Below are 16,959 nucleotides of genomic sequence, written 5' to 3'. Positions count from 1 at the left end.
GGTTGAGGTCTCTGCTGTTAGTCACAACGGAGAGAAGCTGGCAAAAGTGAGAGCTGGAATTCTCAGATATGAGGTATGCAGAAATATGTGGAAAGTAGGCAGTGCAGAATTAGCAGGAAAGAAAGCAGGAGTTTTCAGAAAGAAACCTGTTTTCAAAGTGTAGAAAATGTGGCTTCCCTCTGCTATATTTCTTGGCAAACACTCCATATTTTTTTTTATTTTGAGTTCTTGTATTTTAAGACTATAACTGTGGAAAAATTGTGAACAGTGATTCAGAGAGACAAGCACAGGTATTTGAAATATAAGTACATATATGCTGCTTTACTCCTCTTCCCCCAACACTGAGAATGCCCCCACTTGAAATTTTCACATTCTGTTTAAAAATTCCAGAGATTAGGGGAAAACAGAGAGGCTTTTCTCCCTTCCAGTGCTTTCTAAAGCCCTGGCTGAATTCAAGACATGAGACATATACCAATTATTTTCCTTCTATCTGTTTTTAGGGCGTGGCTCAGCTAAAGGACAGAGGAGAAGCTCCTAACTGCACCCCCATCCAGGAAAATCCCAGAGTAAATATTTAGAAAGAATAAAAATGTTCTACATGGGAATGTTTGGGGGGGGATGCAAGATAAGAGCTAGTAGTGAAAAGGAGCTGCAGCAACATGGACAGGATTGCAGTCAGAAGCAGCAATATGCTTCTAGGGTGGGGGCCTGGCTGTGTTACACTGGTATGTGCAGGCCAGGTGTGACTGGAAGGATGACAGCAATGATAAATGAGAAGAACTGCTCCTCTTCCACTTTCCACATGGCAGATTGACCCAGAGCATCCTGACTGTGTCCAGCAGTATTCATATCCTGTCACAACCCCTTCTGCTGCGTTATGTAGACATGGCAGAAGCCTAAGCATTATGAGCCTGTACTTTGGCACCTTCCAGTCCACATCCGATGCTTGCACACACCTCTATAGTCCAACAGCCCAACAGTCTTTGTACAGAGACAATGCAGCAGAAGAAAGGGTTGGTCTGATGCCCCTCCTCCCAGCTGAATCATACCTCTGTGGGGATTGCAAAGAACATCCAAAAGCTTCTCTTTGAGGAGCAAACACAAGAAGACTGGCTCACTGAAGAGTGTGATGGACTACTACCCTCACACCAGTTATAAGCGGACATCCTCATCCTCATCTTCATCTTCATCCAAGTCAGTGGTGCGGAGGTTTATGTCCTTGAGGATGTCTGAGATGTTTTCAGCAACTGGCCCTGTAAGCTCCATCTCTTCCAACTCAGTATCAGTGGCATAAGTGGAGCATGGGACTTCCCCCTCGTCATGCGAGTGTGAGGGCTGCGGGGAGTCCGGGCAGGGAGGCAGTGGGCTCTCCGTGCCCAAGGGTGCTGCTTGCTGTGCTGCCACCATGCCATTGTCCTCCCGGCTCCATGCCTGAGCGGCCTGACTGACCTCAGTTTTGGTGGAAGTCCGGTTGGTATTTCGGAAACTGGCGAGGGGTGGGCGGAGACGAACCCCGGAGCGCGTGGAACCTTCTATTGCCTTCTGGAGCTGTAAGAAGAGAAAAAGTTCAGAAGAAACAAATGAAGAGAAGGGTGATCCAACCTTACTCAGCAGAAGTTCATCTATTCCCCAGGGCAAAGGGACCACAAATTGAGTCATAGCTCTAGCTCTGAGGCCTATGGAGATAATCTTTTACATTGGTCGTGTAATGAAAAATTCCATGGTAAATAACAAACTCCACACCACTTTCAGAAACAGCAATAGCCACTCAGTTAAGAGCCCTACATTCACGAAAAGGATGAACCTTCTAACATTCTTGTAAATAACACCTGCTGCCTCCTCTGAAATGCAGTCATCCATTCCTCTACATGGCTTCCAAAGAGTTGATTCAGAATTCAACACTGGATTGAAAATGCAGCAATTATAATTATAAATATTCCCAGCTGGAACTTGCAGCACCTGTAAGGTATTGCAGTGATCCACAGGACATTTGCAGTTAATTAAGAGGATGGTAAGGGATCTGTACTTACCTCTTCCAAAGCCAACACTCCCCTCAGCTTCCCCATACTGGTTACATAGGCATGGCTGAGGCCCAGTAATGAGAACAATGTATGCGTCTATGGGCAAAACCACAAAAGACCATTTTAGGGATTTTGGAAACTGGTAGCATGGTACTTGGTGCTAGAGCTGGTACTTGGGATTTAGAAATGGGAATCACAAAGGCATGCAAGTCTGCAGTTATCCCAGTGAGAAACTGCCTTCCCTTTTGTATTTGCCAAATGCTGCTCTTTGGTCCTTCTGCTGTGCAGCCATAGTTGGGAATGCGTTGATGATGGAGAACATCATTCTCAAGGTCACTCTCATCCTACATCTGGCAGAGATTCACATGCAATACCCTGTGTTGTGTATTTGAGGACTTACACAGATCTATTTCATTTCAGTGCTGGAAATTGACCTAGCCTATGTAAAGCCAGAAACTGCTTAGGTTATTTATTTTAGTGCTTTCCTTAACAATAGAAGATTTAGTTTTTCCTGTTCTAGAATGTTTTTTATTAGAACTTAAGCTGGTTGCTGCTTATCCAGTGCAGTGAGAACACTGAGAACAAGTTATTCCCTTTCTCTTGTGAAGTCTCCTTGAAAGGGCAAATATCACACCGTTATCAGTCTTCTTTTCTTAAGCTTAAATATACCCTGTTATTTTACTATTCTTCATAGATTTGGCTTTCTAAAACTTTCCACATTCTCAGTGCTCATCTATGGTGTATTTCCAACCTTCAGTTTCTTTTAGCTGAGCTCTAGCTGACTTTACCTGTGGTCTTACATTTAGTCATCCTTTCACAGTTGGTGTTTGCCTGTTTTTTTACATCACGAGATATTGAATGTCATTTTCAAGTGTAAACTAGGAAAAATCTCATTTCTCGGGAACAAGACATTTTACCCTAATGTAAAAGAAAATGAGACTGCTTAAATATAGTTTGATCATGGTAAACAGTTATATTCTTGCCACTGTCAGTAGTCTTACATTTAGCTCTAACTGTGCATACCTCAGATAGTCTGATTATTTATTCCTGCTTTTTTGTGTGCATCCAAGTTAAGTTGATTTGTCTCTTTTTTCAGAGTTTCTCACTTGCTCTTTTGTATAACAGGTACAAAACTTCCCCTTTTGCAGCCTTCAAATGTAATTTCTTGTAACCCCTATATTCTCAAAGATAAATGCTAGTGGTTTTCAGATCACTTCAGCCAGCCCTTTAGAAAACACCAAACTCATCTGAACTATATGCTAACCTGTTCTTATTTTGCTCAAGGCTATCTTACCCTTTGATAACAGCAATTAATTAATTTTGTGCAAGGTATATGCTGACCATTCACATTAAATGAATATTTATAAAAACAGGCACTGTGCACTTTCACTTCAGTAGACTGCTTTTCCTTTCCATTAAGTGAAAGGCCAGTCCTCCCTTCCCCTGACATACAATGATTGCTTTAATCCCCAGTCATCCTGTGTTGACTCTAGAAATTGCACGATCCAGTTTCCTATTTCCTTGTGCTTCAGTTCAATGAAGAACCTATGATATAGGCAGACTCTAAACCCTGACAGAAAAACCCTGAGAAATCCAGGAGTACTCATTCCAGTACTGCACCCTGACAAAGTAGAGTGTAAATCTCAGTGTAATGCCACAGCAGCAAGGCATACAATTCTACTACAGTGTTAAGGTAGTGGCTGGGAAATCCTGTGTGGTGTCCAAAAGGTTTATAAATAAATGCACTCAGAGTTCTTGTCACACAGCCTTTTGTTTTGCAGGAGATTGGAGGTACACACAGAAGGTTGTAGGAACAAACTGACTTCTGTAACTGGATGTGGAAGTAGCTGGTGGTAGTAGTTGTAGGTGAAGACAAGGAGAAGAAATAAGTTATAGACTGAACTTGCAATGATAGGATGGAGAAAAATGATATATGCCTCAGGGAGATATCAGCACCCACCTTGTGCAGGGAAGTTCTCTCCACCAGTTGGAAAGGGCAGGGGTCTATGCGGCAGCTGTCAAAGCACACATTCTTGTTCAGCTCCTCCTGTTCCCAAGCATCTATCTGACACAGGAAAGAAGAGGAATCACTTACAGTGATCTGCAGTGTTGCTGCCTTGTGTACCCAAACTAGTCCCCTTCTTCTGTTAATGCTTCTTCCTTCCTACGTAGATTGTTCATCTTGCCCATTATATCACCCCCCTGAGGTTTCACATCCCTTTCTTGCTTGATGTCAAGTCCCTGTGGAAACAGAGCAATTCCAGTACCTCAGAGGTATTCTGAGAAAATGAGGTTTTGCTTCTTCCTGCTTAAAGAGGGAGTGAACATCTTTTGCTTTCCTTTCTGAGTGCATCTTCCCCTTGTCATTGCAAGATAATTGATCCTTTGTGTAAAAAGTGAAGGAATAACATAGGACCACAGAAAGATTTAGGTGAGGGGGCACCTGTGGAGGTCTCTAGTCCAAAACACTGCTTGCAGCAAGGCTGACTTCAAAGGTAGGTCACATTAGTCAGAGCCTTATCAGCACATCTAGCCAGACAATCTGCTCTTATCGGGTGAGACTTGCCCACTGTGCAACTTGAAGAAGAAAATGGCTTTAGCCATGGCTTCATGTGGCAATCACTGAGGTTGCTGGTGTTCAGGAAGTATTGCAAGTGACAGGAAATGGGTATAAGAAGCACTCACTTAACCTCACTCCCTTTCTGCAGCTGGTCTTACCTCTTCTGGTGTCATTGTCTCAACTTCTGCCGGCTCCTGTAGGAGAAAACACTCTTCAGGACAGCCAAAAACCCCACAGTTTCACTGAGTACAGAAAATAAAAACCTGCACAGACCCCCGTGGTTCCCTTTTTGCTCCAAATAGTATATTACTGAGTGCTTAGATTTTCTTTATATTCATCCATTATAAGGTGTACCTTGTTCTTGCTGTGCTTCTCTTGTCAATGACAATTCACCATGGAATTCTGGTGGAGCAATTCAGGTGCCCAAACATGGGCATCTAGTACTGATTTAGATGCTCTCAAGATATCCCATGTTGGGTCCAACCACTGTTCTAGGGTGGATGGGTCTCCCATAAGCTCTTTATGATATCCACAAAGCCTGTGCAGACGTGTCAGATAACCAAGGACATTTAACATGGCAAGAGCCAAAAGCACTTTTTAATTTTTCTCTGTCTAGCCAAAACTGTTTGCCAAATGGAATAGAACTGCACTTTATTGCAGGTTATCCAAAATATCATTAATTTTTTCACTGAGAGAAAATGCCCACACTCAATCATGGCGGCAGCCTTGACACTTGAGCAGAGGTGGCTCTTGAGGAAGATACACAGTCCTTTACAGTAATCACACCCTTTCTCTTTGGAAAATGCTGATGCTGTCAGAGTTCAGGACCATGATTGTGTCCATGTTTTGGCCAAATGCTGAATGTCTCTGAATAGTAGGTTCTATTTCCATTGCATTCCCTTCCTTCTTCAGGATACTACTAATCTCTCTGTAGCTCTAACCTGGACAGTGCTCTCTGTTTCAAGTGGACGGCTGCAATGGCACAAAAGCTGCTGGATCAGTTGCCTCAAATGCCTGGAATTGCCTGAACAATGAGAACAAACACATGGAAAAGAGAGAAGAACAAATGAGAGACAAAAATACAAAGCCCCATGCCCATCCCCTTACCCAAGGCAGGCGTGGAAATAATATGAGGGACATGATATGATAGGGCTGAGTCAGGCACAATCTAGCATTGAATTTGTAAGGTGGTGTCTGGGACATTCCAGAATGAATATTCCCATGCAATATCTGTTTTTCAAAGATAGGAAGTAAACCATTACAAAGTTGTCTTTGCAGATAATATTCATAAATCAGAAAAAACAAAACAACAAACCAAAGGCAGGACTACTAATACAGCAAACAATCTGATACATGGGATAAAATGCTGTGACAAGAGGTTTCTGCAGTCCACAAAGAGAATGTGACTTGGAGGACGAATGTGGCAAAGGAGGTAAGAATTTGGAAAACAGTTCAAAGACAAAATATATCAACAGACTGAATGTGACAGGTGCAAAGGGGTGAGGAGTCCATGGGTTGTAACAGCAGTGTAATTATGGGAATGGAAAAGACCAGAGTTATACTCCCACGCAGCATAGGCAAGAGTCAGCAAAGAGCAGGAGAGAATTTTGTGCTGTTGTAAACAAGGCTGTGGAGGAAATTTGGTCAGAAATGATAGCTATGAGCAAAACTAAAAATGGCAAGGCCTCACAGAGTCATTCCTGTACCACTTCCTCTTGTCGTTCCTGGGTCACTCAGTACTATCTTCCCACAAAATGTCTCACACACTGTCCTTGTTTTCATATGTGATTCTTTTTCTGCTTTGGTAGGGAAGGTGGATGGCTGCTCCAGCATTCCACTGCTGTGAAAGCATAGCATGGGTTTTTCTATGCCTTAGAGGTTTAGTCATACATGAGGGGTGTTGATGAACCAGAATTTGCTATATGCTGTATTATATGCTAACCTCTGGGTGCCTAAAAGCATGAGCTAGAGTCCTATCCTCTGTATTAATTCTCAATACTGAGGTATATCTCTGTGCTTACTCACTCTCTGCATGTTTCAGGATGCGTAAAGGAGAAAAACAACCCACTATCCTGTATCAAATATACATGACATATGAATCAGAAATGCACTGTGAGTACAGTCTTGAGAGCAAAGGTAATATAGGCTGGGTTGGTACACAAAGAACACAATACATCAGTATTTGTCCATCATATTAATGTAGCTGAATCAAAGAGTTGCATGTCTAAGGGAGGAACTGTTCAGTTTTGGAGAAGGCTGAACAACAGCCTAAGCTACTCAAAAACCAAGTGCGGCTGTTTAGCTCTCAGGCTGCTTTCCCCAGGGAAATTAATCCATGTGGTGAAGAAGCCAAGAGATGTTCCATGCAGACTCTCCAGAAAATCTCCAAGGAGATGTTATTGCAAAGGGTGGAGTGGGGAGTACTAAAAGAGAGAGAGCATCTTTAGTGGGCCTACTTTTGCCATGCTCTCTGAGGGATCACAACAGAAGATCTTTCTGGGTACAATACAATGATTTTGAGGTGCACTAACAAAGTATCTTTAATATTGGAATGGCAGAGAAAGCTCCTTTTCTCAGTCTCTGGGAAACTAGCACCCGCACAGGCATGTACAAACAGTTAGCATGAATGCTTCCCCAAGCTGGCTAGGATGTGTTTGAGGCATGCCAGAAGTTACCATACCTGAGTGTTGCTGGGGCTCCAAAGTTTCAGTCATTTGTTTAAGAGGACTTGTCAGGCCATTTGGCTCCTCTGGGTAACTGGGAGTGGGACTTGGGGGCTGAGTCAGCTGTTATGGAGAGAAAATAAAGTCCACCTTGTGTCATTTCTTTCTCAGCATCTCCAAATGCCTTACTGCTTCTTAAGCAGTCTCTGTGTTGCAATCTCTCCACTTGTCTCCCTCACCTCTCCCTTCTCATCTGTATCCTCATCCTCATCAACATAAGCAAAAGAGTCATGCTTCAGCTTTGGCAGGTTTGCCCACGGTCCCTGGCTGTGTCCATCGTAAGGTGCCTCAGACAGCTTCTGCTGCATTTCTTTGTTGAGGAGCTGTCGTCGTTCTGGGCTTATATGTCTCTGGAGGAGAGCTTGCAGTTCCGATCGCTCTACAGACCCCAGAAGGATCATGGTTTCTGCATAACACGGAGCAGAGAAGCCATTAAGCCACTTCAAGGTTTTGATTGTCCCTTTCCTCCCTCATGGCTCTTCAAAGTGCTTGGGCTCGTTCTGTCTAGAGCTATACAGGAGTCATTAATCAGCCGTGCTAGTTGCTACTAGGCTGTGGTAAGGAAGCTCACCCTTCCTGAGCTGTGCCCCTCCTCAGCACCACATCAGAAGCAGGCTCTTAACTTATGCAAGATCCCAGGAGGGCCCTGTTGTCACAGTTCAGTCTACAAACTTCCCACACGCCTCCCTTATGTGCTATATCTGCTTCACCACCCACACTCCAGCTTACCTGTCTGACCAGCTGGAACAGCCTCCTGTCATACATCATCCACAGAGAAAGATTTTTAGGAAGATTTTTTTTATGTAGTAGGTTCACACTGTCTGTTTCACAGGATATAATTTGAAAGCTAGTTTCTCTGGCTCTTTAAGCTGAGACAGTCTTCAGGAAAGATCAGTTTCTTCACATTGCTTACCTGGTGAGTCCACCAAAGGCAAAGTCTTCACTGTGGTGCTTTGGAGTACAGTTTGCAAGTCTCGGTATTTACAGTTGGAGGAGACAAATTTCACATCTTGGACCATAATATCCTCCACAAAGATATTGTATTTGCTGTGAATTTATGGACAATAAGGGGAAGAGTCAGCATATTAACAATGCCTAGCAGGTAAATTCCTTAAAGAAATACATAAATGACCACTTCTTTAAAAAGTGAAAGCTGAAAATACAAATACCAAATGATCTGCATGACTAACCAGAGGACTTTCCAACAGGATCAACACAGACTAACTGGATATTCATTACAGTGTTATTATTACATATATTATTATATTACATTAATGTATTCCACCTCATTACCCTACACCAAAAAATACACACATATGTATAGATGTTTTTTATATACTTACCTATGTATATTACATATACTAGAGAGAGGAAGTCATATGTATGAATAACTGAATTTTGCTTCAAGCAAAATATCCAAATAAAATGATATTTCAAACATTTGTTAAAGAAAAAAAAACCCAACCCCACTGAATTAAGATAAATGAAACTCTCTATTTAAAATTTTTAAACTAAAGCAATTTGGCAATTTTCATACAGATTCAGTAACAACACAGGTCATTCAAACCTTTGCTTTCAGTGAAAAAAGAGGACTTTTCTCTGTTTTTGTGTATGAACCCTAATTCTACTCCATCATTTGTTTTTTTGCGCTGCAAGCCTTTTCTGTCTTTTTATTTCCTTTGTAGTACTATCCTGTTTTCATAACTTTTTTTCCTCCTGTGGTCTTATCCTTTTCTGCTTTATTTCTTTGCCACTCTCTGCCTCCACCTCTGTTTTACAACTATACCTTATGTGATTCCAGCCCAGGTCTGGCAGGTAGGGCAACTTCTTCACCTGGATGATGCTGTCATAGAGGCTGGGCTGCAAACTCTGGGCCACCATGTTGGCAAGAATGACAGCCACCATCATAGGGAGGATGTGAGAGATCTGACCTGTCAGCTCGAAGCAGATCACAGCAGTGGAGACAGTGTGGCTCACGGCTCCTGTCAAAGCTGCTGCACCTTTCCCAGGTAGGGTGGAAAAGGAACAAGGAGAGAAAACTATCATATAGAAACAGCATGTCATGTAAATAAGGAAAGTTCCAATGATGGGACCAGGCGGAGACAAAGAAAGACATGGAGACTCACCAATGACAGCATAACCTCCAGGTAAGATTTGATAAACAATACCATCAAAGAGGATCCCGTTGGGAAAAAGTGCTGCCATGATTTCCCCAATAAGACGTCCAAATGCAGCACCTGAAAAATATCACTGACAGTTACAGAATTAACATTTAAGGAACATCCAGTCTGTCCTGTGTAGCTGTGCTGGGCAATCACTTGAATATTTTCTAACAGAAATAAAGCCAAAACTTACATTAAAATGACACTGCAGACTAAAAAGTAGTTCTCAGTTACAAAATATGGAAGTTAGATTCCAGGAGGAGAAAAGGATACTAAGAATGTAAATACAATTGACCCCTCATTCATCCACTTGGACACACCAGGCACAGCTGTACTTGCGCTTCTCAGACAGGAGGACATATTTTCAGACTGTGTACCATGTCAGCCCAAATCACAGTTGAGGCCCTTCAGACATTCTCTGAATGTCCAAACATTACAATCACAGCTTACAGAAAAGTTTAGGTGGGAAGGGACTTTCGGAGGTCTTGTTCTGATCCCTGCTCAGAACAGGGCTAATTTCAAAGCGAGACCAAGGCACCCCTGGCCTTGTCCAGACAGGTTTTACAGGTCTGCAAGGATCTTTTGTATTCGTGGACACAAAATGGCACAGTATTCCAGAATTGTGTCCAAAATGCTGAATGCGGGGAAATAACCAATTTCTTTGCCTTGCTGGCTAGGTTTTTCCTAATACAGCCTTGTTTGTAGTTAGCCTTCATCACTGCAAGGGCATGCTACTGAGTCATGTTCAGTAGCTGCCTGCAAGAACATGTAGGTCCTTAGAGCACATTGTTATGTTTGACTTGTGGGTACTTAATGCTGAACTTCATGAGTTTGTATAATTCAGTCTAATTTAGCTTCTCTTTCTTAACATTAGCATAATAGTAATTTTATTTTTTGTTATTGGAATTAAAACCAGTTAAAAAACCAATAACTTCTGTTATCACATTTCAGTCAGAAGAAATGAAGAAGTCATAGATTACATAGCAGGTAATAGTTTTGAGGTTGTCTCTTCTAGCTGGCCTTCAGGGGTGAAAGGAGCAATTACTACGAATTGTAGGATGAAAGTTTCTCTGTAGGTGAAGAGGCAGAGAGATTAGAAGGCCATGGCTTAGCATGTCTTCCCACAGTGTGGCTTTCCTTATATAAAAGGACAGGGATTTTCTCCTCAGCATTTGGCTTCAGGGGTTGGGAGAATGGCAAAAACAGAGATTCAGAGGCTGGTGTATGGACTGCTAATCAAGCTTGTTGTAGAGATCATGTGATGACTCCTCATACACTGGAAGAAACCTACTGGGCATGTATGCATGCAATGACTCTCTTATCCTCCCCACCTGTCAGACATATATGCTGCAACAAAAAATTGAGACTCACCTAATACGAAAACAGGCATGAAGCCTCCACAGGGGATTGGCATCGTAGTAAAAACAGCAGACATGCAGAACTAGAACAGAGGCAGAGAGTGCAGTTGTTACTGAGCAGCAATAGCATTTCCTGCAGCCTCACTCTACTGTCCATCCTGTGAATCTATGAGGAATCATGTTCTGAGGGATCTGCCAGTTCAGCCAGAAAGTAAAGGATAAAGGGGCTGTGAGGCATGAAAGGGAGCTGGAGGAATTGTGGCAACACACCAGCACTGATGCAGAGGACCTCTATGTGACCCCTGTGGTGGCAGGGAAGCTGAATCACCAAGGGGATGGATGAACAGGAGAACTCCTTTGCCTTGGACCTCAGGAGTTGATATTTCCTACTGCTCCAAACACCTTAGCTTTCTATAGAACAGGGTTGTCAAAAATTCACTGATTCAGAAAGATTTCAGTACAAAGAGAATTCTGGAGGCCTTTTCCCCAACTCCCTGCTCCCAGAAGTGCTACCTCCTAAGTTAGATGGGGTTGCTCAGAGTCTTCTCCAGGTGAGTTCTAAACATCTTGAAGGGTGGAGATTCCCCAGCTTTTCTGGATATTTGTGCTACTGCTGACCCACAGTCAGGAAAATTTCTTCCTGAAGTCTAACTCCTAAGTTTTGTTTACTCAAGCTTGTGTCTGTTGCCTCTTGTGTTATCACTACATTGGTCAAAATAATGAAATCTGTTCTGGTATTGCTAAGACCAATTCAAATGCTGACTTCGCCCAGCACATACAGACTTCTTCTGGAGGCAACAGTCTTAAAAATACCACAAAGGCCAATGTGCTCTTCCTTCCATAAGCCATTTGAGGAAAAGTTCCTGGTTGGCCACAGAGGCCAGCAAGCTGCAGAAATGGAGTACTGCTAACTAAGCTCTGTCTTTGCAGTACCAAACCTGGCCAAATATAGTTGAGAACTGGAACTACAGTGCAGTGGAGGATCAGGCCAAGGCTTTGCCAGAGTAAAACTAGCAGTTTCTTGTTTATATGGTCTATCTCAACTCTGAACATATCCAGAAGAAAATAAACTGCTTGGCACAGTTATCTAGTGAGTTGAGAAAGCCTTTAGTTAGTAAGACAAGGCCAATGACTCTAGTATGTGAGGATGCAGCTCTTCCAAAGACAAAAAGATGGACTCATGTAGTCCATACCTCTTTTATTCAGCTGAAGGAGACCTTATCTGCTTGGAACACTGTAATAAGAATTATCACACAAGCAGAACCCTTAGCCTCCTGTCAGAAATTCGATAGACTGTTTTACTCTAGGTGGAAACAGCTGTGTCAATCACTCATTGATGTCCATTCCTGATCTACTGAAACGTTTGACTGACATTGCAAGGTGGCCTCAGCTCTTCTGTTCCTTTGCAATAAATAGGAAAAATAGGACCTTTTCTATGATATTTTTATCCTTTTATATGTTTTTTTTTCCATCTTAGGAAAACCTCTTTCTTGCTGTTTGTATTTTGAAAACTGTAATACCATGTTTTCTTCTTTCAGATGTTTTCTTTTGTTCTGTCCTGTATCAGTTACACAACTGATCCTTTCAAGGCTGAACAGTTGCAACTTCCATGCACCATGTCAGCTCAGAACTTTTAATCTGCTGTTGCTTTCTGAGATGCGAGTAAAACTGTTTTCAGATGTATTTCTCCATCCAATTATGGTAAACAAAGAAATTGTAACAAATCCTTGATCCTCACATATTCTTATTTGTCTCCTATCTGTAGTCAGGAATATAAAATAGACTACCAAAATTTATTCAAATCAAATATATATTATCTGAGAGCTTTTTAGTCAAGTGTTTATTTTTGTGGAATTTGATAAATCTTTCCTGATGTAGTCCTCCCTACCAGCATCTATACAGTGAGTATCAAAGGTCATTCATCAGAATGTGTGATGAGATTGACCTAGGGAGCAGTGTTTCCTACCTTCACAAGGAAGAAGAGCAGGATGATGACGAAGATGCTGACTTTAGGATGGATCCACGCAGCAGATTTCCCTAGGATCTGAGTGTCCCCAGAGTGTTTTATCCAGGTATAGTTATCAAAGAGAGTGCTGATGGCTTCCCGTGGCATCAACTGAGCAGCAAAAAAACAGGTGTGAGTCATGAGATTAGATAGAGTAAGTATTCTAACTGTTGCAAGAAAGTGGAGGAGATTTTTACTTTGGTAATTCATGATTACTAGACTTAATTCACATTTTTCATCTTCGGGAAGAGAGATAAAACTTTACCTGAACAGGTGAAAGGATAACTACTTTTACACATGGAGTGACATCTTCCTTATTATTTGCTTAGGAGAATGAACCTATTTCAAGTTTTATATGAAGGAGACAGCAGGGATCATATAGTGCCTCCTCAGTTCAAACTCCTCCCATATCTTTCTTCCCCTTTCCATGACACAAAGTTATGGGGGCACAGGATAGGAAGAGATTGTTATGCAGAATTGCATGGAATTGCTAATACACGTTCCACTCTCACCTCTCCTGCCATGAACTGCCCAAATCCAGGAGGAAATGTCGCAGTGGCTATAAGGAAGGTTATAACCCCAGGGTATATGAGTCGACTGTAAAGGAAGAAAAATTTATTAAAATATGACCCCACATTCTCTTGTAACACTATCACTTCAGAATTACAAATGCTATTTCTGTGAAAGCTCTCTGTACCTGTATCCTGTGCTTTGGAGTGCTGTTACTGGCTCCACTTATCATCATAATTCATAGAGAGTTCACCTGTCAGCAAAGCCCTTTTTCCAACCAGAGTTAATGTAATGGGAGGGATGGAGGAAGAGAGAGGGATGTACAAAATGCACAAACTTGAATGTGCACAGGGAAACTTGTATTTGCAATGATGTGTCGACCAATTGTCAAAAGTCAGTACCTCCTCCATTTGTTCTGATTATGCCAGTATTGCTTCTTCATCACCCATGCAGTGTGTCCTGTCCTAGTGGATTTAATGTACAGTTTTTTCCCGCAGGAACCCCTTACTGCGTTAAATCTTATGGGAAAAACTGCTTCTCTTTCCACGGAATTGCTGACCATCACAATTCTGGGGAAGGTGTCCTTGGTATTCAGTGGGTCTAGATGTGCTGGGCCACTGGGCCATAGCTGGAGAGCAGGTTGAAGCCATCTGTGTTTTCCTACTGCTGTGTCCAGTCTCAGTGTGGGTTTCTGGGTAAACTGAGACACTTCATGAGCACTAGGACAACATAAGGCTACCTCTACGTGCTGGATTAATCCTGTCATGTCTCCCCTGGCAAGTTACTGTGCTCACTATAGGAAGTGTTTTCTGAGATGCTGTGGTATTCAGGAAGGCAAAATATAAACTTTAATTTCTTTCAGTCTAAGGGCCTACAAAATTCTGAAAAAAATTAAAGTAAATTCCCACTTCGCAGGCTTTGCTTCACTTTGTTATTAACTTAATTTGATGGCTCTGCCGATGCTTGTGGGTAATGCTACATAATGAAGAAAGACAATTTGTTTTCCACATAAGAAATTAAGTTAGTTCGAACTTCTATTTATCTAGTAGTTTTATTCTGCTCAGGTTTGCAACTTGCTAAGAAATGTAGGCCCTCCACACCTCTCATAGCATAAGATTTCTTCTGTTAAAGAGACTGAAGATATTTACAGTTAGCCATTTTTTCTTCTTCAGATTATATCTTTGGAGGCTAGGACTTTAGAGGGGGAAAATATTATCTATCTAATCAATAGTTTCCCTTGTCCTCTTAATGAATATTACAGTCACCTTTCTAAACCAGTAAACTACTTGAGACAATTGGGGCTGATCAAGAAGAAAATCCAGTGCAGAAAAATTCTCTTGATGATTACAGAGATCTTACTCCTGTATGAGAGCAGTTTCTCATATTTTTACTATCTCACACTTGAAATATTATAATACCTTCCAGAAAGCATTTGTTACTATCCAATAGCAGTAGGGTGTAGAAATCTGGTCTCTAAAGAGAGTATCTTCAGAGGCACTCACTGTTTGGTGAGAAACTGGCTCAGAGCCTTGTGACGCCGGATGCACAGGACCACTTGGCGATTGAGATAAACAAAAAACGCTCCAAGGAACCCAGAACATATGCTAATATGGAGAAAAATAAATAAAATCATAAAAAAAACAGACAATGCACAAACCATCAACCAAGAAAATGAATTTAAGTCATTTCGTCTTCAGCTGCTTATGAAGTCTTTTAAATGTCACTTAAAGGGTTACTCCTACAGCAACTCATTTGAAAACATTGACTCCCTGATGAAAGGGAAGAGATTACTTCGGACCTCTTTGTCATTCATAATGTCATTTTAGCACTTAAATTTTCTCTTGCTTAGAGGGGGAAATCTCATCTATAAAAATCTGTAAAATAATCTATAAAAAGTGATTGCAAGTTCTCAGTGGGGGCTGTCAAAGAGTAACTGGATAAAGACCAGTATTGTCAGAAATTAAACATCAGGTTGGAACAGGAAATAGTTAAAATGAAGGGAGTTTAACTCTGATTCAGCAAAATTATATGCCTAAAACAAATACTAAAAGTAATTGCAACTCTTTTGCCTATAGCAAAGTATGTAATTTCTATGATCCTAATCACCTAGGCCTAAGTTTCTGATCCTAATAAAGTAAAAAAAAAATATAGTGGTATAGTGGTCTTATCCTTATGCTCTGTAGCCTAATGAAACCAGGATAAATAGGGCCTAATATTTAAAGGTAAAAAAAAAAGAACAAAAAAAGACTGCATTTGGAATTTGTGAGGGGAAGCCTTATTTTATGTGGCACATAACTAATCCACATAATATTGAGAATAAACAGATAAGATTTTCATTCTATTAACTTTAAAAATGAATGGAATTTTCCTTGTTATGTGCTAAGCATGCTTTTGCCAAATCTCAAAGATTAATTTAGCATACTTAAAACATTGCATGTTGAAAAAAATCCTGCTTGGTCATTTAAAAATTGCATAGAAACAAGTTTAAACTAAATCTAAAGCTGTTCACAAACAAACATGTCCAATGAACTACTCTTAAATATTTTAAGCAAGCACTGTTTAGAACTACAGTTAAAATAGACCAGGCAATATAGGCCTAAGGACTTCACAGTGAACTACATTTCTCTGTAACACCTTATTTTTAAAAATAGATCTCTCCATTCATGTCTAATAATTTGTCAACAAACTGGAAGTGCACTTCCTGTATATATTATGCAATTTAATATTTGCTGACAGGGAAGAACAAGATCTACCTATTGATAGTGCTTGTCCTACCTGAAAGCGAAGAAATATGTTGGATAGAAAGAGAGTTCAACTTTGAGACTTAAGAGAATTTGGAGCATTCCAAGTTGGCATCAGGACTTTATCCAAGATTATCCAAGTCTTTAGAGTTGTCTTCTATTTTAACTACCACACTGAACACCCAGGCACTTGAAAGTATTTTGTAGTTGCCATATATCCTTTTCCTAGCCTATATGCAGTATCGAAAAAATCCAGCTCTGTCAACTCTGTTCAAAACATGGCAACAAGAAGTTTTGCATTCTACCAATCAGCTGTAAATCAGGATTACTTTTTTCCTTGCCAGTCTAAACAAATAGATTCCCCTAGTTCAGCATGCAAGTCTGTTTAAGGGGAAGAACAAAATGGATACATATTATTAGCAAGAACTCGTGTATATTCATGCATTTTCAATATATCTGATGTCTTCAAAAAATTCCACTTCAGTTCATGTTCAAATAAATTAAGAGGAGGGCAGCCTACTAAAAGGAGCTGTAAAACCTCAAATACATTCCTGGTCTGGGATCCAGGTCTTGCAACAGAATGTGATCACCACACCAGTACAAGTGTTTGTTCTTACAGTACATTCCCTTCATTATTGCTCTGCAGTGATTTCTCTGGAGCCTCTCTCAACCTCTAACCAGAGATGTTTCCTCACAGCAATTCCAAAGTCAGGTTTTCTCTAGTATTTCCCAATATTTATTCTTCTTGAGTTCATTCTTTCATTTCCCAATCAAAGAATCCACATCCACAAATGAAACCAAATCAGATACCTCCATAAACAAAATAAAACTGATGTTCATCTTAATAAATTAACCATCGTTCTCACTGAATCCAATTAC

General features: G+C 41.0%; 1 protein-coding gene across 7 annotated transcripts in view; it reads right to left on the bottom strand.

Moving 5' to 3' along the window:
- Positions 1–187: 187 nt before the first annotated feature.
- Positions 188–16,959, bottom strand: part of CLCN1 (chloride voltage-gated channel 1) — a 57,461-nt gene continuing 40,689 nt past the window's right edge. For 5 of the 7 annotated variants that reach the window (XM_051780702.1, XM_051780697.1, XM_051780701.1 and 2 more), the window contains 14 exons: positions 14,842–14,943; positions 13,342–13,426; positions 12,791–12,940; positions 10,838–10,907; positions 9,431–9,541; positions 9,091–9,343; positions 8,218–8,351; positions 7,484–7,710; positions 7,262–7,367; positions 5,523–5,605; positions 4,740–4,775; positions 3,982–4,086; positions 2,031–2,117; positions 188–1,548 (listed from right to left, as the gene is read on the bottom strand). In XM_051780702.1, coding sequence (XP_051636662.1) covers positions 1,153–1,548; positions 2,031–2,117; positions 3,982–4,086; positions 4,740–4,775; positions 5,523–5,605; positions 7,262–7,367; positions 7,484–7,710; positions 8,218–8,351; positions 9,091–9,343; positions 9,431–9,541; positions 10,838–10,907; positions 12,791–12,940; positions 13,342–13,426; positions 14,842–14,943 — 1,945 coding nt within the window. In that variant the 3' untranslated portion in view covers positions 188–1,152. The remainder of the gene's footprint in view (positions 1,549–2,030; positions 2,118–3,981; positions 4,087–4,739; positions 4,776–5,522; positions 5,606–7,261; positions 7,368–7,483; positions 7,711–8,217; positions 8,352–9,090; positions 9,344–9,430; positions 9,542–10,837; positions 10,908–12,790; positions 12,941–13,341; positions 13,427–14,841; positions 14,944–16,959) is intronic. The other 2 variants (XM_051780699.1, XM_051780700.1) reach the window with 2 other exon arrangements.

Source organism: Manacus candei, unplaced genomic scaffold (assembly GCF_025592945.1).
Source record: "Manacus candei isolate 608988 ecotype Guabito, Panama unplaced genomic scaffold, ASM2559294v1 h1tg000014l, whole genome shotgun sequence".
Taxonomy (NCBI): domain Eukaryota; kingdom Metazoa; phylum Chordata; class Aves; order Passeriformes; family Pipridae; genus Manacus; species Manacus candei.
The sequence above is the reverse complement of the archived record's forward strand: the minus strand, read 5'-3'. Positions and strand labels throughout refer to the sequence as shown.